The sequence below is a fragment of the Ruditapes philippinarum genome, unplaced genomic scaffold (assembly GCF_026571515.1).
Source record: "Ruditapes philippinarum isolate M1 unplaced genomic scaffold, ASM2657151v2 ctg981_1_1_1_1, whole genome shotgun sequence".
In the NCBI taxonomy this organism is placed as follows: Eukaryota; Metazoa; Mollusca; class Bivalvia; order Venerida; family Veneridae; genus Ruditapes; species Ruditapes philippinarum.
In genome coordinates this window covers 168,698-193,938 of record NW_026855378.1, presented here as the reverse complement: position 1 = coordinate 193,938, position 25,241 = coordinate 168,698, and the positions used below count along the sequence as shown (strand labels likewise).

Genomic DNA, 25,241 nt, shown 5'->3' with positions numbered 1-25,241 from the left:
AACCAGTTTTAAACTCCCAGCAGTCATTATTATGCTGCTGACCGTTCCAAGGCGGCGCCCCTCTGTGTTCCCAGATGTATGTCTATGTTTGTTTCATACTGTTTTGATGACACTTTTGCTTGTGTCCCTTGTTGTTTTCTCGTCTACGGTAAGTATCTTCCCCATTACCTCTAGTTTTTATTTCTTTGATTAACACCCCCCCCCCTTTCCCCGGTCTCCTGTCCCCTTCCCCTTTGTGGGCCTATTATTCTTTTCTTTGAATTTCTAATCAGTTACAATTTATTTATCATTTAATGATTAACCTGGCCGTGCTCTGTCTTTGCCCTGTCCTGATTTTGTTAGGGGTCCGCCTGGGCTCCTTGCCGCTGGTTCTTGTTGCTGGGTCATGTGGGGGTTGCGTTCATTGAACGCCGCCTTTCCTTGTTGGTCTTGTTTGTCGTGTTTTTTGGCATTGTATCAACAGAAGAATAAATTTTGATAATATTGACAGTATAATGTTTCAATAGCATCAGACTGGAACCATTTATAAAAGTTTTGTAAAAGACCCCCTGTGAAGTTTTGACGAAATTTTAAAGTTCAAAGAAATTGTGGATAACAATGAACGACGGACACGCTTCCATAAAAAAGCAACTAGCGAAACGGAGTTACTGTGATTTCTAAGTTTCCAGAAGATATTTTAGAAATAGATAAAAACATAAAATTTTCATCCTCGTTTGAAGAGTACGTTATCATAAACGGAAATAGTAAATACTGTTTCCTACTTACACTTCATAATTCAGCATCTTACAAACAACACGAGCTGACAGTGCTGTAAACTCATGATCGCACACTGTTCCCCACGACCCATCATGCCATACTTCCAGTCTCCCTTCATATTGACTTGATCCGTTAACCAGTCGAACTTCAAAAAAGAATAAATATTTGAAACAACAATACTTATGATACTTTTATAATTTTGCGTTTGTTGGTCGTTAAATTGTTCATCTTTAAGATCTTAAAGAGTCGACAAATAACTAAAAAGTATAATATTTGTGCATTTCTTGATATATTTTTACATGAAGCGATCAAATGTAAGCGGTTGGTGTCATCATTATATCTCAGTCATGTATCAATTTCATTGTTATGACTATTTTTATAATCATAGCATTCACATTTCTCTCGTCCACAAACTTCATTTGTCAACATACTTAGTTTTATCAACCTAACATTTGTACCTGAGCATAACGTGCCCACTTCAGATATCCTAAATACTACAGTATGCAACAGAAATCATTTTTTCGTAAGGAATCGTTTTACGTCGAAAAATGTGTGAAAAATAAAAGAAAATAGTCCATTTGTGTAAAATTTAACGTTTAGTTTAGCTAAATTATCGGACTTAAAAGCGGCTTATTACCAAAATTTCCGAAATAAAGTTTAGATTTTTTCTTTAAACGTGCTTTAATATAAAAATTACTCTTATGTCTAGATGCCTAAAAAATAGGGGATCACCGACTCAAATCTTTCGGCACATGTGATTTTCTTTCCCCCAACCCTTGCGCTATTTTTGTAATGAAATTCGGTGTCTGCAGATACGTTAAAGACTTGAAAGTGTGGCAATAATGTTAAGCTTATCAGGAGCATAATTCTAGTGATAAATTTATCCTGGAATATAACAGTCAACAACAACAATGAACTTCCGTTCCATGGCAAAGCGCTTGAGTTTATAATTTGACCTGTAGATGAAGAAAACAGATTTATATTTAAAATCCTAGTCTGGGATTCAGGCGTTGATATTTTTTTCTTATTTAGATTGATATGTAGTCGATTTGCCGAACTGGAACCCATGCTAGTAAATTCTATTTACACGTACAATACAATGTAACATAAAACATGTTACTAGAGCAAAAATTAAATATCTGCAGTGAATGAAACTTGCAAGAACTGTTACAACAATTGTTTAGTAAACTATCATGTGTTTGGTCGAAATACAATTTTATAACAATGACCTTTCATGACGTCTATGGTTGCTGAAAAAATATTTTCGAAAACAAACAAACTTTCTTCTTGTTTTTAATCATGATTAAAAATTTCATGAGACATGGGAAACAGACGCATGTAAAGAAAATGCCGTCAGAGTCAGACTTCAACGCCTATGCGTACCCTATGCAATCAAAATAAATACAGGTTAGAGTTATCATTGGTGTGTAACTTTTTAATATTTTAGTGCAGTAACGTTTATGAAATTGATTCGGAACTATGCTATCAAGAACAAAGAGCAACAATACATTTGTTATGTAGATTGAAAATTTCCGGAATCATATATTAATACTCAGACTACAAGTTCTGCAAAATTATATTACCCACACTTTTAGTGATATATTGTGAGTGTTATGGATTTTATTTCAGCTATTAAAACCAAGAATTTCCCTTGTAAGCATTACTTTTGCAGTAACTTGGTAGAGTATATGGCAAAGACCAGTTCGAAATATTGACAAATTGAAATATACGTTTCATATTAATAAAATTTAGTCAATTATGTTAGCGTGAAGCAATAGTCATATTTGAAACGTTAGCTCAGCGGGCGTTGGATCACAGAGTTAGCACATTCTTTTCCACAATTTGATAAATATCTTTCATACATTTTCTCTCGTTTTGCTTATCATTTTAGAATATCATAATGATAAAAATAACTTTAATTGAAATTAACAGGATTCACCATAAAAACTGTTCACCAAACATTACAATCAGATCAGCCATCGCAATTATTCACTATTCGCTGTACAGCCAAATTTATAGGAACATATATTTTAAACAGTATTTTTAAACAGTGTTGCGTTGTAAATCTTCAGCACGACATTATTGTTTTAATAGCATGTTTTTGTATTTTTAGTTCTTTTCAATTTGATTTTTTTCTAGTCGGGTTGTTCTCGCCTTAATAGTTTAATAACCTAACGGTATGTAGCCTGCTTTTTGATTTACTATTTTGACAGTTTATATGTTATATGCAGGATTTATATTCCCCGATCCCCCTTCAAAATTCCATTTTATTTACTTTTGTCCATTGTTTTTCTCATTTAGGGCACACGCTTTTTTTTTACTTGGAGACCATAAGTCTCTTTTCATTGAATGCAAATAATGTGTCACATTGAATATTCCATGATAACCGCCATATGAACACATCGGCGGATGTTTCAAAATTCAAAATTTTACCAGTGCATGTTAAATATTGAATTTTGCTTAAGTCGGTGCTAGAGAGTGTGGAGGGTAGCTTGCAAATACCACTAACGTCCATGAACACGCTTAACCAAACAAAGCCTGCAACATTTTCAATGTTGCCGTGTTGGGGTTCTTAAGGTATTCTGTTTTCTCTATTTTTATACAAATAGTAAGAAAGTTCAATATTTATTGTCGTTTTCTGTCCATACTTGCTACTGACACTATCGAGGATTTGTCGATGTTTTATGTTCTTGTCACTGACCATATAATCAGTATGCAATTGACATGTTAACAAGAAAAGCATTGATGCAAAGCATCAAAGGCGACGCCAAAAAAAATTGATCAAGTTTTGCACCTTAATACTTAACAAAAGATGTGTACTTTATAGCAGTACCATTACATGTGACCTGGAGGCTAGGACCCTGTTTAAGTTGAAAGTTGAACCCAAAAGAATAGACTCTGTCTTGCCAAGATGCAAAGACAATTTATAGTCAATTAACCAATCTTATAAGACTCATGCCATAAGAGAGAATTTCTTCAGATTTATTTTACCAGATACAAGAATACTTGAGTCATCAGCATATAATAAAAGCTTATTGCTTAGGGCTGCAAACATGTCATTGACATATATTAGACATAAAAGAGGACAAAAAATGAACCTCAGGGGGGCACCATAGGTACTCGGAGTAGTAGTAAAATGAGTACCAGCCATATCCATCAGCTGCTGTCTATTAGAGATAAAACTTTAACCATGTAAGAATGTCATAACCTATGGCAGATGCTTCAAGTTTCATGAAAAAGGAGAAGAAGAACTTCTTCATATGCAGTATAGTGTAATCAACTGTATCTACATGTAGATCTAAAAGTATCATGCAATACTGCCTTTGTCCATTTCAAATTTAATACAATCTGTAACATGAATCAAACATGTGTCAGTTGAAAAACCACTTCTAAACACTGACTGAAACTGCCTTACCATAACTCGAACCCATGACTGTCAGAGGACCAACTGAGCTATCAGGCAGGCTACACATTTTCTCTTTAATTATGAATTAAACAGTTATAAACCACAACATATTTCCCACTATATCGATTTGTGTCCTTAAATTTCTGATGTTTACAGAGCATAGTTAATTAAACTCAGGGTTATATGCAGTCACAGGATGAGAAAAACTTTCAGCTTGACCAGAAGCGGACAACTTTACATTTGCAAATGAATATCCGTGAAGAGACAACTTTTTTTCTTTCTTTTTTTTTGAACATTATTTGTATCTCTCAAATGAAATTATAATTGGTGTTTATTGGCTAAATTGTGCCAAATTTATTATCAAATATGCTTCCGGATATTTTCAAAGTCTAATAAAATAAAACCTAGACGGTAAAAGTATTTTATATTTGACAAGTGCAACCAATTTACTTTCAGGAAAATTTATGCAAACTTTGAAAACAGCCCCTGTTTAAAGTAAATTTTAGGAATATTTTGAATAAGGCCCTCGAACTAGAAAAATTATCTAACAACTACTTAAAATGGGTGGTGTATGGCAACATTTATATACATATTTCAAACATTTAGAGTAGAAACAATAATTTTGCTTGGTCATTTGTTATCTGAATGCTATATTTTGTTTCTTAGAAACAAAATGTTCAAAAGGAAAATATTTTTTTCATTATGATTATAAAATAGAATATTGAGTGTTTCTCTTTCTGAAAAAGAGCCCTTCTTATAGCAAAGTTTTACTTAAGAAAAATCTCAATAACTCGTAAACCAGTTGAAAACTCTATCGACGGATCTACCCGATAGCTTACACATGTTTAATCATAGATGAGGAGCAATATATTGCGAATCACATTTTGAATAAAAAATAAACAATTTATGGTAGAGATAGTACTTAATATCATCTTCGCCATATAAAGAACAGTAAATATTGATTTACAGGTAGTTTAGTTTAATAAAAACTATTTCAGAGGAATAAAAAGCGAGTTTGGAAGACCGTTATTTGATATTTCTAAAGAAAATATATACCAGTGTTAGATACACGGGAACATGAACCTTGAATTTGACCTAATAAATGCATAATTGTGAAGCAAGTCATGTTCTAGTCTAAATATTGAGTGATGATGTAGTGATTGTATTGATTAGGGATGGTTAATTATTTTTTGCTATAATTCTTAATCATTTTTCCTTAAACAAATATACATTACAATTTTAAACATATTTCAGGATGTCTTTAAGGCTGGAAACTAACATAATATGTTTATTCAATATCTTTATCTCTGCAATCGTTTATCATTTTGTTAAGTAAATTCAACAGGGACCAACAATCTCATGGTCTGAGTCTATTATTGGCGATTCATGGTAAAGCGGCACTGTTTTTGCGTTAAATACCACTGAAAGTATTTTGAATAACACCCATAATATAGGTTTTTGCTTCGTCTTTGCAATTTAACGTGCGTCGAGATTCACATACTTGCCGTGGAATTTTTGTAATTATTTTGTTGTTTGCCGAGATGTTTCTATGTAAATTTTTGAAAATGTTTCAATTGAATTTGTTTCTAACAGATAAAAATATCTTATTTTACCTATAATTTTAATTTTAAAACACTCTTGTGACAGATAATTGGGACAACCAACGTGTTATGAATTTGTTTGTTCAAATCAAAGGACAAATCGATCAAACCCAATACAAATTTAGATATCAATACATGTATCAATACATAAAGGAAATGACGTAAACGTACAAAACAGACATCTACGTTAAAAGGCGCCGCATTTGGCGCGTAAAAAACGTTATAATATTTAAATAAGATAAATAAAACATGTGCATATGTTTGTATCAACGTAATTATTTTACATTGCATATATAATTTTCAAAAAGAATTACATAAAATAACTGGATCACAAGATACATATATTTTCGTAGAGAAACTAGGCTAGTAAATAATTACAACAAGTATGAAAATAACAATTTTATGTGAAAGTTTAGAATTTCGAAAACAACTTGCTATAATGACATGTTGAAATTGTAAAGAGGGAGATAATAATTTAGAAAAATCGCTATCATTTAGTAATTTATGTTATATGAAAAAAGAATCATATGAATCATTGAGCATAATGCCATAACTTGAATAGATTATAGATAGATAATTTTCATTTTATTTTATAAGCTTTATAAGATATACTGAATGATAGCGATGTTTCTAAATTATTATCTCCCTTTTTACAATTTCAACATGTGATAAAAGCAAACTTTGTTCAAATCAGTAAGCCTTATGATAACCAATACCAAAACATTGTAGTTCAACACTTTAAAATAGATAAACACTTTCAGATATACTGTCAAAGTGCAAGTTTCTGTTTCTGTCTTCGATAGGTAACCATTATTATGTGATATTAAGGGAGTCCCATCTTTTACTATAAAATGCCGACTTAAAATTGTCAATATAACTAAATTTTGCTATTTTAAAATATATTTCTTTTCAAAGATTAGAAGGATTACCTTTTGTACATGATATGCCGACATCTTCTCTATGACTACAAATATTTGATCCCGAACTTCTAGGTGGACATTGCGGTAAGCTCATCTCAGTTCCTGTACAATTAACATCGTGTATTGGCAGTTTTCCGGCGCCGAAGTATGCGGACATTATAACCAAAGGATCTGTACTAAAATAGAGAAAACAGAATCCCCAAGGAACACTCAAAACAGCAAAACTGACAATGTTGCAGACTCGGTTTGATTTATCCTGGAAATTGCAAGTTACCGTCCACGCTCTTTAGCATGGACCTAAGCAGTATTCAACATTAAATGTAATGGTGAAATTTGAATTAAGAAATATCAGCAAATATGTTCATCTAAAGGGATTTAAATGTTGTTTTTATCATAACATATTAACATCAGTCAATAGCTTGAATCTCAACATGTTTGCCATTGTAAAATGAAAACATTTCTTTTGAAATTAAACAACACTGCTTAACTTTGATTTTAAGTTTTAAACAAACGTCTGTGTATTTTGAATGAAACAAACAAGTTTGAAAAGTTTATTTGCTTCATAGAATTAATCAATGTGAAAAAATAACATATTCAAGATGTTTTAAAAAATAGTGTTGTTTTGTCTTCATTCAACTGTATCAGATCTAAGATTTTAAGGTCCCTTTAAATGCACACTGCCGTCGCAGTCTGAACGTAAATTAATATTTTTCTTGTTAATTAAAGAAGTGATGTGATCACATTGGGTGTACTTTTTTATCCAAGCTGCATGTAGTATCTAAACATGATTTAAATTTATGTCATATTAACTTTGCTAGAGGATGAGTTTTATAACTTGAATATGTATTTCTGAGCATTGATGTTTCGGAATGTTTGCCATACAAGTCCCTAAGGCGGGATAAATTGTTATGTCCATAATGGCATGATTTAAATTATTTGTAGGACCACTTTTGATCGATCCAAAGGGCAGAATAATATAATTTTCGTAAAAGTATACTTGGCAGTGCTACATGACGAAGCTCTAGGGTAGTTGATTAATTAATGTCCCTATAAACTAAATTTTACCAGTACAAGACCATTTATGACGTAAGGGGAATTATTAAAACTTTCATAGAGGCATGAAATATGATGGTGCATGCTTAATATCGATCTTGGACATTGAAGAATCTTATTTCCATATTTTCTGACCGTTACATCAGGTTGAAACAGTCATTTATGTGAACTTTGATCGAAATCACTTTCACGATTTAAGACTTTTTGTTAAAAAACAACTTTAGTTAAGAAACAACGAAAGGAAAGATGAACATACTGTCATTACAATAGCTCACCTCTGGGAAATAAAAGACATTTTCTTCTATATTACATATATGTTAACATATCGATAAATACGTTATGTCGTTTTTATTACTTACTGTAGATAATTTAACATCTTGCAAACAACAGTTGCAGACAGCGTTGTAAAGTCATCATCGCACACTGTTCCCCAATATCCATCATGCCATACTTCCAGTCTTCCTTCAGATGGATTTGAGCCATTCACCAATCGAACTTCAAGAATAAAGTCGAAATTAATATGAATGATGATAGTTTTGAATTTTTTTATGCACAAAATGCCCCAATCGAATTTTCTGGTTTGGGTTTAATTGTCTTGATAAATGTGCAGGTTATATTATTGGCAAACAAATGAAAAAAGTAAGGATATTCTATGTTTCATTAAGTACAGCAACAGTGTCGTCTGTAATTATTGTAATATTCAACATATTGTTGTTTTTAGGCTATAATAGCTAAGTTGTTAGTATATATAATCTAAGTTATATATTATGATAATGTAAACTTTTTCATATTTAACAGATATTTACTGTAAATACAAAAGTTATGCCTAAATAACCTATATAATTATTTTTACACTAACAAAATTATAGAAAGATCTACTAAATAGCCCAACTGTCATATATGTGTATCTCATGGACGAACATATAGAGGTACGATACTTTTTAAAGGGAGGCCTAATATAACGATTCGGAGAAAATATAAACACACATCAGAGTTTATAAAATAGTTTGAGTCAATTACATTAAAAATTGCAAAAAATCATAGATGTTAAGATTCAATGTGTAATTTGCAATCGAAAACTGATTTTTTGATGGTAAAAGAGTCATATAATCAAAATAATAGTTGTTATTTCTACTTACAATATACTTATGTAGAAACACATTATTGAGTTGCATAGCAAAAACCTTTATTCAAAGATTTATATTGCCCGCTTGTCCAAAAATGTATGTGTACGATAAGTTTTGATACGATTAGACAACTGTACACACCAAAAGGTCAGAAAGTTTTGATAGTGCTAATAACTACAAAACTGTATACAATAAATACTCTTCTTTTATTGACTTCGTTACTTCTATGTAGCTGACGGCATTGCCTTTTCATATACATGTACTTGTATATACTCACATAATTATGTCACTTTCATTTCAAGAATAATCGTAATTTTGATCTTAGAAATTTGTGAAAATATTAAATTCGCTTTGTAGATTTTTCTCTTTTCTTTCTTTTTTTTTTTTGGCTGAAGATTATTAATTAAATTCTATGCATTTCAACAAAATGCAGAACAGATATTTCATTTGACAATCTTTATTCCGCTCGTTGTCTATGTTCATGTTGAATAGGTACAATATTTATCATATGAACTGAAATGTTATTCTTTATAACTTACATGCTTGACTGTTATAAAAGTTTTTCATATACATTATAATTTGAATAATATATACCATAATAGATGGTCAACAACAATACTTATTATTAGAACGTATTTCAAAGGCATACTTCGATCTTCTACCAGTATTTCTGTATATTATTAGACAATCTAGAGCGCGCTATAAACACAACTAAAGTTAACTCATTTGAATGAATGTGGCATAAATATAAAGCTAACATGTATATATACCCGATAACCGTCATATCCCGGCTTTTTGCAATATTGAACTTGAAAACTCCTTATGATGTCAAAAGGACAGGGTGGTTTTGATGAATTAGTATTATGCCAGCACTATATATGTTGGTTCTATTATTTTCTCCGCATTTTCTTATAGTTTTTTTTTATCTTCGATATAAAATTGAAGTATGTTTAACTACTTTTTGGTCAGCTCTGTTGGCTAATTAACGGGGAAACAACAACACTTTAACAAGTATTTCATCTAGAAACCCACGAAATTTTATTTACATGCACGAATTAAACTTATTCAGTAAGAAGTTCATGGATTTCAATCATTTCTGCGATAAATACTGTACCCTAAATGAGGATAGTTTATTTTTATTTATGTTCATTTTATTTTATGATCCTAATTGATTTGTTTTTCAATCATTTTGAAACTAGTTTCATTTAAATTCAGTTCCATTTTGTTTTATTTTATCACTGCTGTACTTTTTAATGCCTATCCAACTAACAATTGTCTTTTTAACGTTCACACTGAGCCCTGAGATCGAAGCAAATACTGATAAAACACAATAAGTTGCTTTTAAAAATTCTGCTTTTTCATTAACATTGTAATGGTGCCTAAGCAAACTGTAAAAGTAAACATATGGTATATTGAATATGAATTCCTTTGATAAGTTCTATGGTATTAAACTTATAGAATAGAAGTCGCGCACATTCTATAAATATATAGCATGAAAACGGGTTGCCTTGACGACATTTTCGCTGTACATTAAAACATATAGATAAGAGTACACATTGGCAAACAGCTGATGTAGGTTTTTATAAAATATCTCGAACCACTGTTTAATTGATGTACATAAGTTGAAATAAGTATTTTGTACAAATCCCAATAAAGCAAAATGTTATTTGTTTTCTTTTGTTTTAGTAATAAGCTCCTGACTTGAATCATATGCTTAATTTAGGACACTTTTAATGTGTATCACGTTTCTTAAAATAAATGATGCTTCCATATATGTTTATTACCCTCCAAGTTTTGGCTTTCTACATCTGTTAGTTTTAGTATTATCTATATTATATGTAAAATCATTAAAACCGACTGTTTAATTAGAATCCCCCTTCTAAACAGAGTTTAATTATATCTCTCTGTTTCCTTTAAAATGTCTTCCAGATTATTAATAATAGATCCATTTTCATTTGTTTTATATAATGGTTTATTGAATGTATTTAAACATTGTTATTTAAGTGCAAAAGTTTTTTCCTCATCTTTATGAGATCATATGGACCTTGGTGTTATAGAGTATCATTGAAATCGTTATTTATCTGAGATAATTCATCTCTAAGTATAAGCAGTCTATCAACATTAAAGTCTGATAAATTTCCTTCAATATATATATTTTTTAAAATTTTTGACAGTCTGTGTTATTTCTGTGGTATTTATTTATAAGTAATACGATACCGTCTTTCCTCCAATTTTGAGAAGTAATGTTTCTAGGAATAGCTGGCCATTCATTGTAAAAGTGTTATTCATTATTAGGAATATTCTTTATATTATCAGTGTTATAAACCAGTAAAGCACATTACATCTTAATCATATCTATCACCTCATATATTGCTTCCAGATATTTTAAATCCTTCTAAAGAGAATTATTATGTTTCCAAAGACATTTAAAGCCATCAAATTCTAATGTCTGTGTCATTCTATCTAATTGAAAACTTGCTTCAGTACTCTGTTGGTCTATAAAATATTGCAACGTTCCAGATATTAAAAATATTCTTATCTTGCCCGTTGAATTTGCTGTGTTTGTAGTTATATTAATCACCTTTTGCTGAGAAATACTTGTCTAAAACTATCAAAATTTTATTTCTTTATCCTTTTATAAAGACAATAGTGAAATTGCTGATCAATAACTTATAAGTTATAATCACAGCATATTATACACTATTTATAATTTATGATCAGTATTTAATTAAAAAATTCTTCATAAAATTGCGGTCAATCAGAATGTTTGAGGTTTTCATCGCACATGACCATATCTAAAATAAAGTAGTTTCCATTCTTATCAACAAATGTGTTGACCATGCTGAGCTCAATGAAACTTCTTTATAAAATATCGATACCGCTTGAATGTACCGTAGCTGAATTAACATATACCATTCCATTTAGCATAATTATATAGTTTTTTGCATGTCTACTGAAAACCTGGTAACTTGCTAACATTATATATCAGGCTGTTTTCGTTTAGAAGAGGAAATTCTTCAATCCGCTTTTTCATACCATTTAAATATCAACAATCCAGAGACACTCTTAACGTGATGTTAAAAAAGCTATTTTATTTTTAACAAATAAGGTTAACTTTGATAGTATATGTAATACATCTTTTTTTTGTTTTGATTGCCCTGGCCAGACATGAGCAAGAAAACAAAAAAGTTGAACATGGAAACGATATAAAAGTAGCATAGTAGTAACAAACAAATATTTCCTGGAATTTAACATTCGGAATTATATACGGAGATTTAAAATTCAATATAGTTTTCATTCCAGTATATGACTAGACAGTATGGTGTAACAACATTATAATGTATTTCTGTAAACACATATTGATGTACTGACAAAATGATGGCAATATTAGATATTTTGTTCTGCTAACTAATTATACAAGCTGATTAAAAAGATCCTGCAAAAAACTTTCATTCTGGTTTATTCTCGTAATGTAGACAAATAAACAGATTACCTTACACAATTGATAAAATAAAAATTCCGGATTTTAATTACGTTGTTTTACAAATGCAAGAGTTGCGGATGACAATGTGCAGCAATTATGTCTATAGTAATAAACTACAATATGGGCAAATAATTATTATCGGATGTCAAAACTCACACCATTCATTGCCTCAAAACGAATTAACTTGATTTTTGATGCGGTAAAATTTTAAATTCACGAAATAATAATGAAAAGATATGGAAGCAAACAAGCCAAAACATAATAAAAGATAAATAAATAAAATATAAAGAAATTTACAATTCTAACAGGAATTCCATGTAAAATGATCAAACTGTATAACCTGAATTAAATTTACTGCAATTAAAAGTTAAATGCTATTTTCATTGTTTTATCTTAATTTTATTTTTATTTCTTGTAACAGCTATGTATAGAAATATCTATGTTATGCAAGGCGAAGAAACCAAAAATTCCCAGGAAGTGTCAATGATATTTTTTTTCCTTTGTTAAATATATGTGAGATCATTACGAAACACAGAATTTAAACTTAAAAATTACTAAATGATATCTTTTGTATTGATTATGAGGAATAGTTAAGAACAGAGATAAAGTAATTTTTTGATACTCACTCCAATGATAAATATTTTTACAGCTTTAATTTAAACGTTTTAAAACTACGTTAGAATTAAGCTAATTTACTTTGTACTCTAAACAGGAGAAAAAGATCTATTGTTGTTCCCAAATGTAACAGTGTATAGCTCTACGACATCAAACATACATTTTTTTCAAAAAAAAAAAAAAAGAATAAATAAAAAAAAACATAACAGGGCTGTTTAAATTCTGTATATCTTAATAAAAAAATTAACATTGTGACTACATATGCTTGATATCACTTTCACTGCTAACAAAATATGAAAAAAGAATAGAACTCCTAAAGAATCTAAAAACAACAAAATTGAAAATGTTGCAGGCTCGGTTTGAATTGAGTCTGTTCATGGACGGTACAGGTAAGTGCAAGTTACAGTCCGGCTTAAGCAGAATTCAAAATTTAAACATGGTAATGGAAAAAAGCTATCGTCTGCATCAAAACCATCGTCTGCTTTATAATTATAAGAAACGTTTTCTTATCGTATTTATTAGTTGTCGGATAACTAGGCGTTTAATCGTGTTAAATTTACAAAAGTTACAAGCATAAATATTTCCAAAATATATGGAATCACCGTTCATTCGGGTACTCGGAAGTTTTGTTCGTGAAAAAGATTGTTTTAATAATAGGGATAATGTTCTTGTTTTTTGAAATACTATTTACTCCTCGAAAGGCTACACACTTGTTTCGAGCTTCAGCTTTAAAACAGTAGCCTAACAAAACACATGGCGGATGACGTACCCATATGCGTACATATTTTTTAGGTCTTTTGTAGTCCATTTTGTAATCATGTTTTATTAAATTGTCTATTTTAATTAGCTCAGGGCAGGCGGTCTACAGGTAGAGTGACCAAACCTTGTTTACTCAATATGACGCCCTGCAGGAAGAGCGTCAGTTATACTTTCACCCAGCAATGGTCAGCAGGTAAAGGGTCGAGAACGTTATGTCATATGTCAGTCAACGAGTTCAATATAATGATCGTTTACGTGAGATTCTCATTATACATATTATTTATCGTGAATCTAAATAGGTGGGTGTATGACAACACGCGCACCTTTTTTTATACGGCCAATACGCAAACATGGCCGCGCCTACTGAATTGTATAAATCGGTGAATTAGCGATTGTTATTTTGTTTTCAAGCGTTTAATATCATTTTTTGAACGCAGAACATTTGTAGATTTACTATTTTTACGTTTTCTATTATTATGTTTTTAGATTTTAACAATACGTACGGAAAAAAATAAGAATCTTGGGAAAAAAAGCCATTTGTTTAAAAATGTTTTTATACTCATGTTCCGTCATTTTTCCACATGTAATGTCCGATATCAAGGCACTGTAGGTTAATATAGAGCAACAAAATATTGAAGATAACGAAAAGTGTCTTGCTTGATACACAAGATAAGACAAAATAATATACAAGAGGGTTGGAAAAAAAACAGCTTTAAAGTATTCATAAATGTGATATTCCCAAAAAGACAGTATTGTTGTAATAAAGTCGTTTACTGTCAACATTACATTAAGATTTTACAGTTAGTCACACTTAATACAAATGTAACAATCATGACGAGTTACAGCCCTTTAATACAGGAACGCCATTACGTAAACATATGTAAACAATACGTAACTTATATTTTTAAGGTTAGTTTGCTATTATTCTATTGTAAATAATAATGCGAGTATTTCTTTTAGGTATTTTTAATGAAATGTATAAATAGTTTCTACTACAATGTTTAAATTTGCATTATTTGTAATGCAGACTATATCATCTATATTACATTATTAGCAGGTGCTCGTTTCTGTATACTTGAATTGTAAGTTGTTTAGCCAATCATAAATAGCCGTAAGAGGGCGTTTTTGTGCAAAGCATATATAAGCAGAGGTATTCAAGGTGAGTTTGGGAGGGGGCCTCCGTGGCCGAGTGGTTTAGGTCGCTGACTTGAGATCACAGGTCCCTCACCGCTGTAGGTTCGATCCTCGCTCGGGTCGAAATCTTTCATGTGAGGAAGCCATCCAGCTGGCTTACGGAAGGTCGGTGGTTCTACCCAGGTGCCCGCTCGTGCCTGAAATAATGCCCAGAGGGGCACCTGTGGTCTTCCTCCACCAATAAAGCTGGAAAAAAATCGACGAAAAATCTCGGCGGGACGCTCTAGGATGGGCCCGACTTGAGTGTACGGTCGCCCATATGGACTTTCTGGCGGCGACCTTAAATAAACACATTAAAATAAAAAAAAAATGAGTTTGGGTTTGTGTTGGTGGAAGTCAGATTGTCAAGTTCTAATCTTGGAGCTTTGAAGTTATACCTGCTATTAGCCTAATTAATTTGGCGTGAACGGTTTGACCCATTTTACAGACTTTTTTTTCATACTGTCAAACCGTTACGCCTAATTTTAACTGTCATTTTTACGCACGGAAAATCTACCGGTAATACTATCGATAGTTTGGACTAGTTTTTACTGCTCAAACCTGAAAGTAACGTCAATTACCTCTCAAGATCAATAGAATATAAATTTTAGTACTAACTTCTCCTAGAAAAAATATTAGATTGTACCTGTCTTAACGCATACATGCGATTTATTTCAAATTTGTACTGTCTACTCTATCTTCGGCGGACATGTTATGACGTCATCGTAAAAAATCGATTCCGTGAAAGCTGGTAGTAGCTACCAGTGTGTCTAGCAGGTAAGTGTGGGTTACGCATGAAGATTAAATTAAAAAAGATATCGGGGAAAATAAATCTATTCATTATTTTTTAATAAATGTGTGCATTATTAAATACTATTGAAAAGTATCATTGTATTTAACATAAAATGCAATGGTAGCAAATAGGCTCCATACAACTACTGTTGTTTAATATTTTTTAAATATTTTAATACATGTACTCAACATTTATCAATTGGTAGTTTGCCTTCTTGTTTACTGCTAATGACTGACAAATGTCACTCTCGGATAAAATACTGACTTCATTTATACATGCATATTTATATGACAATTAAGAACGTAAAAGAAATATTGAAGGAAACTATTTGAAATACACTTCAAATTATTCAGTATTTGTACAAATAATATTTCAAGAGTTCTTTTTCACCGATTACCGATATATAATACCATATTAAACCTATTGATAAAGTTAAATGTCTTCTTGACATACTTTATTAATTTACTAAAAAGGAACTTTATTGTGATCCAGCCATATGCTGTGTAACTATAAGGGAAGGGTCACATATTTTAATTGAAATAAATTTTAAGTAGAGGATATTAAAAAAAAGTCATTGAGAAGATCAGAATTTTCAAATGAACAGATTAAGAGACTTATAAATGAATAAGGTGTATGTCTTGTTATTCATTACTGTTTTGGTGACACTTTTGTTTGTGTCCCTTGTTGTTTTCTCGTCTATGGTAAGTATCTTCCCTTTGCCCCTAGTTTTATTTCTTTATTTCGCCCCCTCCCCCTTCCCCGAATTACCTATCCCCTTCCCCTGTGCCCGTTAACTTAGTGGTCCTGTTTCTTACTGTTTTGGTGACACTTTTGTTTGTGTTCCTTGTTGTTTTCTCGTCTTTGGTAAGTATCTTCCCTTTGCCCCTAGTTTTATTTCTTTATTTCGCCCCCTCCCCCTTCCCCGAATTTCCTATCCCCTTCCCCTGTACCCGTTAACTTAGTGGTCCTATTAATCATTCATTTATTTATTTTCTTTGATTTCCTTCTCAGTTACATTTTAATGATTAGCCTGACCGTGCTCTCCCTTGCGCCCTGTCCCGTTTTTGTTTAGGATCCTCCTGGGGTCATTACCAATGGTTCTTGTTCCTGGGTCGTGTGGGGGTTGCGTTCATTGAACGCCGCCTTTCCTTGTTCATCTTGTTTATCATATTGTATACATGTATACCGAACCGTAACAAACAGATAATGATTATCAATACAAGGTTCGGCAAGCAAGCAAAAAAGAAATGTAAAGAAAACAGAAAAAACTTATCCACATATCCACCCTCCAAAAAAAACCACCAAAAACGCCTGAAACTGCAAAATCGAAACATAAATACACATGAGTGCCAAAAACGGCTCTGGCAGGTTGCTCCCTTTCGCCGGTTTAAACAGAATTTATCACTTAAACATAATAATGTTGAAATTTTTAATCAACATCCACAGATGTGTACATAATACGGCGGTAATCATGGAACTTTCAATGTGACACATTCGAGGTGCCGTTCAATGAAAAGCGGGAACTAGATAACATGGAATTTTAAATGGGTATCAGAGGTTTTGGTGTCCTTTTGCGACAGTCGTTCTAACATTTCTCCCATCTGTCTTACATTGTTATGCTATTCTACGTCTAAATAACGGTCACTAAATTTCCGCTTGCTGCGTTTTAATCATAAACCCCATCATATCTGTGCGACAATTGCATTTTACTGAGGACTGTCTGAAATTCCATTTTATAGTTTGAAATTTTAAGATTGTTTTTCAGAATTTTGAAGTTATTTTTGGTTGTTTTGAACTTCTTCCCCTATACAACTGTCCTGATTTTTTTTGAAAGATAATAAACTAGAAATTGATATGGAGTGTAATATAAATTGAAATTCTTCTTTGCTTCATCATGTATAGTATAATTCATTAAGATGTACCTACAATTACATTGTACGAAATCATGGCAGGGTTATAAAATGAAAAGGCAGTTCAGAAATTTCACCTAATGATCACAGATGTTAAAAAATCCAACTTAATTATATTTAATTTGACAATTTAAACGGACTTAAATGCAGTATGATCTGACATCGGACATCATAAACTATTTAATTTCTAAGTAAGGTTATCAGAATTTCCTTTTCACATTTTATTTTTAATGCTGAAATATTTGTGTGTGAATAAAAGAGTTATTCCTGCAATAATTCATATAAATAACATAAACAAATTTTATAATAAAGCTTGGCAAATACAATCGATTGCCGCCGATACCTGTGTTACACCATGGGAATTTTACAATTTAACCATGACACCGCTTGCGTCATTCCTTCAATATTTCAAATATGGCCGCTTTCAATAATTTTCAACGATTTAAAAAATCAAAGTGGAATATTTAGACTTCTGTTCGACTTTGAAGTAAGATAATTTGGAACCTTGCATAAAAAACGATTCTCTTTCAGGTAATGTAGACCGTTTCTTTGAAACTTTTCTAGTTTTCGCTCCCAACAACTTCTAATTGGGAAGCGTCCGTGCATAAAAATGCAGTTCGTGGTTGGACTTGGAAAAAGACAGCGCCCGTCCAAAATTTTCTCGGTGTCTCTTTGACAAGTCTAATTACTTGGACTATACCTGCTATATAAATTGTCTGTAATCCGTGTTCTCTAGGGGGCAACGCTACCGGAGAGGATTGCAGGTTTTTATGTAGTAGAAAGTAAACCGGGCTGCAGGATATTTGTTGGATAATTGTTTGTAGATAATAAAATAGAAGCATAGGAAATACGAGCATAGTATAATAGGTAGGCATCGAGACGGGTTATATGTTAGAAGGCACAGAGACTAGGAAAGATTAGGGATTGTAAACAAATATATCAATATTGTGTATTGTTTATCTAATATGTGTTTAATTCAAGTTGATTAATTTATATTCCAATTATTTTGAAATCATTGGTCTTCAATCATTTAGGTAAGGAAACTTAGAGGAAAATTATTAATATAATATATTGAATACAAATACATATATTTAAGCTCGGTATATGTTACATAAGTATATCTTCCTCTTTTCTAAAATTGCTTACGGTTTTTTACAAAAGGGAAGTATATTTCTCACCCTGATTTTAATTTTTGTCATTTTAACAATTTATTATAATTAATTTACAACTATACTTAAAAACGAACAATTTATTTAAAATAAAAAACTATGTCAGGTATCTTGACAACTTCCAAAAAAGTGTAAAAAATACTTTAAATTTAAGATAACCTGTGAAAATGTAATGCTGTAAAAAACCCAGTTTAAAAATATTTTCTGCAACTTTTTACATGTTTGAAGGTAATCTACAATCAGTTTTAATTTTTCATAATTGAGCCCACCCGATCCTACTTTGCTTTTGTCATATTGTTCAGACCTGAGAAAGCTAGAACTAGCTGCTGCTCGGACAACACATAAAAGGTTTAATACATCTGACTAGATCCCTTATTTGTTTAAAAATACATTTCAAACCGTTTTGTTAGAATTTATTAAAGTAGACAATTGAAAACAATTATTATAAAATATACCTAAAATTGAATATTATACGGTAGAATTTTTATCATTCGGAATAAAGCTTAACTCCCCTTAATTATAATCATTTGCTTTCATTTAACAATGTGTTTATTTAAGGTTACAACTAGCAAATACTTTGACAGTTTATTTCTAAAGTCAACAGTTCAACGATCTATGTTTTGTCTTTATGTTAAATAAATTAAAAGGTTCCTCTCAAATAATGTGACCACAAACAAACTTAAAAGTTGAAATTAAAGAAATTCTTGTACGGATTCTTTGCGAATTATAGTTTCTCAATCTTCTTCAAAGATTAAACATATTTTTAAGTTTTTTGGAGTTTGTTCTCAAGCGACTTCAAAAATGATAACATTCAAATGTGTACGGATTTAACTTGAGCATGCATACTCAATATTAGGATATGTTTCAATTGTCATTCTAAATAATGTAAGTCTACGGGAGCCTGGCCTTGAAAAAATACAACACGCGCTCACTGATTGGATGAACGAGTTAAATTTACCGTGAATCGTATTTCGCCTAATAAAGCGGTGTACTAGATAGACAAGGACTTTAACTCGCATTTGTTCCGTGTTTATGTTTGGTTGTGAATCGAATCGAAATTCTTATATATGATATCGGAATCGAATCGGCGCCCACTTAACCGATTTTTGATGCATCGGATCAATCGTTTCACATCTACAACTTATTTAAAGTTAAATATTCATAACGGTCTTATCCTAAAAAATGTTCTGTTATAGTATTATGTGAATCCATTCAATTATATCAAGTTATAGCAAGTTCCAGCAATGGCACGAAAATTGAATAATTGGATCATCATTGTTAATGTGATTTATGATTGAAGGTCAAAGTCTGTCAAATTAACTCATAAGTATATCTTAAAACTATTTTGTTCAAGTTTGAAGACAATCCAATTAGTAAAAAAAAACAATTCTTATACCACTTAAAGCAAAAATCAGGAAAAATACAAGTAAAATTTAGACATTTGACCTTAAATGTTTAAGTCATTAAGAAAAGGAGGTAACAGTTAGTCTGGGCTACTTGAAGGTCTTGTCCAAAGGGTTGTTCTGACCAAGTATGAAGGAAATTCACCAAGAACTTAAAAATATGATGTAGTAATCACAAGTTTACGTACGGAAACGCTAGGTAACGCTGACATGACTGTTACAATACCTTTTTTTTTAAATTTCAAGCTTAAAACAACTGAAGTGTCAGGTTAAGCATCATATTCTGCAATGCAACTCCGAAAATTCACACCTAGGCTTTTAAATGAAAATAGATATTTTGATATAACAACATCTTATTCACGCTGTCACTGCAATTCATCATATAAGAGCAAAACAGAGATAGACAGTGCATCTGACAGCAAGATTAAAGGGCGATATTATTTCTTCTCTTACAAAGTGCTAGTGGAGCTTACTTTCAATACATTATCATCTTTATTCTTCACATTATTTATTCATTATATATGGTTAAAGGAAGTTGTTTACTGGTACATTGTTTGATATTTGGAAAAAAAATTCATTCATAAAAAAATATTGAAAATAGACACGCACTCAAAGATTTCTTTCAGCACATATCAATAATAAACGCTTACATTTTAGCCTATAACGTTTAAACGCGTCTAAAAACGGCAGATAAAAGTACCGTTGAATTTATCTCCCGTCAAAATAAGGAAGCTAAAGTGTTCATATGAAACATCTGTATTCAATCCGCAATGTAAGTAAATAAAGTAAGTTTTCATAAATGCTATCTCATTCGAACTACAACTTTCAAAAAGTATGTATTGACCAATTTGCTAAATACTCTGATATTAACTATTTTGTTTTGCCTTTTTAGCAAGTCATGTATTATAATTCAATTTATTCATTTATTGTTTTTATTATTATAATTATGATTATTTCTAGATATTTCTAGAGCGTGACACATGAAGATATAGAACCAACGTGTCTTTATATATCATGTGGCCTATAAAACAAATGAAAAAATGGCTGCCCTAAAGAACGACCAGAGCCTCAAAATAAAACACTGCTTGGTTTGAATAAGCTTGTAAATGAACGGTAGAAATAAATTCTATCTACCGCCCACGTCCCCTAGCACCGACTTTACCATTTTTGAGGATACAAACATGAAAATTGTGCAATATTGAATGATTACGCATCCACATATTTATTTATACAGCTGTCATTATGCACCCTTTAAAGCGGCATACAAGCGGCGTTTGTTCCGGAAGTAAAAACAACGAAAATTTCAAAGTAAGATTACTGAAAAGGAACAAGGATCTATGTGTAAGAAGGTATAATGTTAAACTTATACATAAACAAACGTACGTACACGTAATTTAGAACCTTACACATTTATAATATCAATACTATCAGTATTAAAGGAATTCAAATTGGTTGCATCGTACTTCACCTCAGTGTTGAAACATCTTTACGGCCAAGTCTTTGTTATTCCAAGTCCAAATTGAGTAGCGCTTAAGCCGGTGCTAGGAAGTTGCACTTTTTCAGTATCCCTCTTGTACAGACTCAATCAAAACGAATCTGCATTTTTCATGTAATTTTGTTGTGATTAAAGTGTATAAAGCTTTATATCTGATGAAAAAACTATTGTTTGAACTATAAAAAATTATGGTAATTTATTGCCTTAAAAGCGAATGGCGTATGCACAAAATCATTGCTACACGGATAAAACCCTTCTTAAAATAGCAAAATAATGTTTTGACCCGAAACATCTTATTCTGTTTTCGTACATTATTAAAGTGTATTTAATATCATTAAAGATCCTGTAACTCATTTTTTTTAACTGTAACTAAGTTTTTTTTATCATAAATATACTGCTCAAATGAAGATTTATCAATATTGTCAGATCCAAAAAGCATTTTTTTCGTAAAGATATTACCGAATTTACATTTCATGTTAATAAAGGGGGGTAATTAGGAATTTATTTTCTATAAAGTCTTAGTCAAATTTTTCAATAAGAAATGCATGCATATATTTTAATGATTACATATAATTTGGAGAAATGTTTGGATTAATATTTTACATATTCTTCGATGTTTGAAAAATGTTTTAAAAGCAAAAGTATATACATGTATAAACTTTCACTTAAGTGTGGTAACAACCTTAATTTCAACAAACAGGATCTTTAAATAACAGGGACATTCTATGTTACATTTTTTTCGGGAATCAACCAATGATAATGCAACCAATACAATTTTACTGTTGATTTTTTTTCCAAATATTTTACTAAATATAGATTTATACATTTTAATGCTTCCGAGGGAAGTTTATCAATTTTTTTTTATGATAAGTTATAATATATTATGCTGATATATAAATGGCATATTTCAAAAAAAAAATTAACAAGCAAAGGTTACCTGGTTGACATAATATTCCAACATCGTCACTATGAGCACAATTATGTTCTCCCCAAATTCTATGGGGACATTGAATTAAGCTTGTTTCAGTCCCCTTACAACCAACATCATCTAAATGTATCGGTAATGTTCCCGTACCGAAGTTTGCGGACGGGAATACCAGAGGATTAGTCCTGAAATGAAAATTTATCTTATTAACCAAACTCATATATAATTAAATTAAATTTAATTATAATAGTATAATTAATATTTCAAGAAGTAAGGGAGCTTATTATTTATTACTATTTCATTTTTTTCAATTAATCTATGATGCATTTTTAAGATTAAAAACATGGACTAAACCAATTGAATCTTAATTATTGTCAACACTGTAGTGAGAAGTATGTGACCAATAGTACTATTTAATTCACTGATAATACAAATTGAGAACAAGAAACATGGCAATGCCATGAAACCAGGTTTTCAATTATCACCATTGTAGATAAATATGTTGTATTTGAAATACAAATACAAGCAACAAACAATGTAACTATGCGCAATGTAAAACATGAATAATGTAGGAGGAATTGCCACTGAAGAAGTGTTCACTATAATATTATGTATAAGGAAAAAAACAAAGGGCCATAATTAGGTCAAAAACTATCCAATCACAAAACCCCGACAATATGTGCCAGGGTGCTTGATGACAAAGCTTCTGTGAAAGTTTGAACAAAATCCCTTGAGAAATGTAGGACGAGTTCAGCACAGAAGAATTTGTTCACTATAATTATATTGATAATTCTGTATAATGAAAAACAAGTTACAAAGTAGACATGAAATAATATATCATATCTTTTTTAAATTACCTCCAAAGATGATATGACCTTTGACTGCCAAATCAAGTTAAAATCATGTAAACAGGATTTTCAATGTTAATGTCACTGTGACCTTGACCTTGGAGCCAGCCATGCGGAACATGCGTTCTGCACGTCATCTTGATGTGGTAAACATTTGTCTGAAGTTTCATCAAAATTCTTCAAAGGGTTGAAGAGTTACAGAGCGGACAGGATTTTTCAATGTTTATGTCACTGTGACCTTGACCTTGGAGCCAGCCATGCGGAACATGCGTTCTGCACGTCATCTTGATGTGGTAAACATTTGTCTGAAGTTTCATCAAAATTCTTCAAAGGGTTGAAGAGTTACAGAGCGGACACAATTTCGTTTGACGCCCGAAGTTAAAATCATGTAAACAGGATTTTCAATGTTAATGTCACTGTGACCTTGACCTTGGAGCCAGCCATGCGGAACATGCGTTCTGCACGTCATCTTGATGTGGTAAACATTTGTCTGAAGTTTCATCAAAATTCTTCAAAGGGTTGAAGAGTTACAGAGCGGACAGGATTTTCAATGTTAATGTCACTGTGACCTTGACCTTGGAGCCAGCCATGCGGAACATGCGTTCTGCACGTCATCTTGATGTGGTAAACATTTGTCTGAAGTTTCATCAAAATTCTTCAAAGGGTTGAAGAGTTACAGAGCGGACACAATTTCGTTTGACGCCCGAAGTTAAAATCATGTAAACAGGATTTTCAATGTTAATGTCACTGTGACCTTGACCTTGGAGCCAGCCATGCGGAACATGCGTTCTGCACGTCATCTTGATGTGGTAAACATTTGTCTGAAGTTTCATCAAAATTCTTCAAAGGGTTGAAGAGTTACAGAGCGGACAGGATTTTCAATGTTAATGTCACTGTGACCTTGACCTTGGAGCCAGCCATGCGGAACATGCGTTCTGCACGTCATCTTGATGTGGTAAACATTTGTCTGAAGTTTCATCAAAATTCTTCAAAGGGTTGAAGAGTTACAGAGCGGACACAATTTCGTTTGACGCCCGCCCGCCCATCCGCCCATCCGCCCATCCGCCCATCCGCCCGCCATACCCCAATCTAATAACCAGGATTTTCAAAATTGAAAACCTGGTTAAAAACACAAGGAACATCGCAATGCGATGCAACCAGGTTTTCAGCAAAATATTTCACAGAAGCTTTGTCATGAAGGGGCATTTGTTTTTAATTGAACTTTTAGGAGGAATTATGGCTTTTTTAATATTCCTCAAACAAAAATGATTGAGAAATTTTATGTTGTCTATTCGCCTTTTTTTCCCAAATGTTTTAGAAAGGTAAACAGTACTTTATTTTTGCTTAATTTTTGCATTTTTGCGTCTCTTGTCATTTTCTTTTGTCAACAATATTGGCGTGTGGTGTTTTGTGCGATATCAAGAAAAGTATGTTCACAATTTTAAAAAAATACTTGAATGATGTCTTGGAAGAAACATGGGAATTTAGTGAGCGCCAGGGCACTTGATGACAAAGCTTCTGTGAAAGTTTGGTCAAAATCCATTGAGAAATGTAGGAGAAGTTGAGCACTGTAGAAATTGTTCACTATATATTCTGTATAAGGAAAAAATATACAAAGGGCCATAATTCGGTCAAATATTATCCAATCACAAAACCCCGACAATATGTGCCAGGTACTTGAAAACAAAGCTTCTAAGAAAGTTTGGTCAAAATCCGTTGAGAAATGTAGGAGGAGTTGAGCACAGAAGAAATTGTTCTCTATATATTCTGTATAAGGAAAAAATATACAAAGGGCCATAATTAG

At 31.7% G+C, this 25,241-nt stretch overlaps 1 protein-coding gene across 5 annotated transcripts in view; it reads right to left on the bottom strand.

Annotated features, from left to right (window-relative positions):
* The window catches only part of LOC132743110 (deleted in malignant brain tumors 1 protein-like), a 180,390-nt gene that overhangs the window by 33,941 nt on the left and 121,208 nt on the right, over positions 1-25,241 (bottom strand). For 4 of the 5 annotated variants that reach the window (XM_060731626.1, XM_060731623.1, XM_060731622.1 and 1 more), the window contains 4 exons: positions 22,602-22,774; positions 8,096-8,231; positions 6,693-6,859; positions 766-901 (listed from right to left, as the gene is read on the bottom strand). In XM_060731626.1, the coding sequence (XP_060587609.1) occupies positions 766-901; positions 6,693-6,859; positions 8,096-8,231; positions 22,602-22,774 (612 nt within the window). The remainder of the gene's footprint in view (positions 1-765; positions 902-6,692; positions 6,860-8,095; positions 8,232-22,601; positions 22,775-25,241) is intronic. The other variant, XM_060731624.1, reaches the window with a different exon arrangement.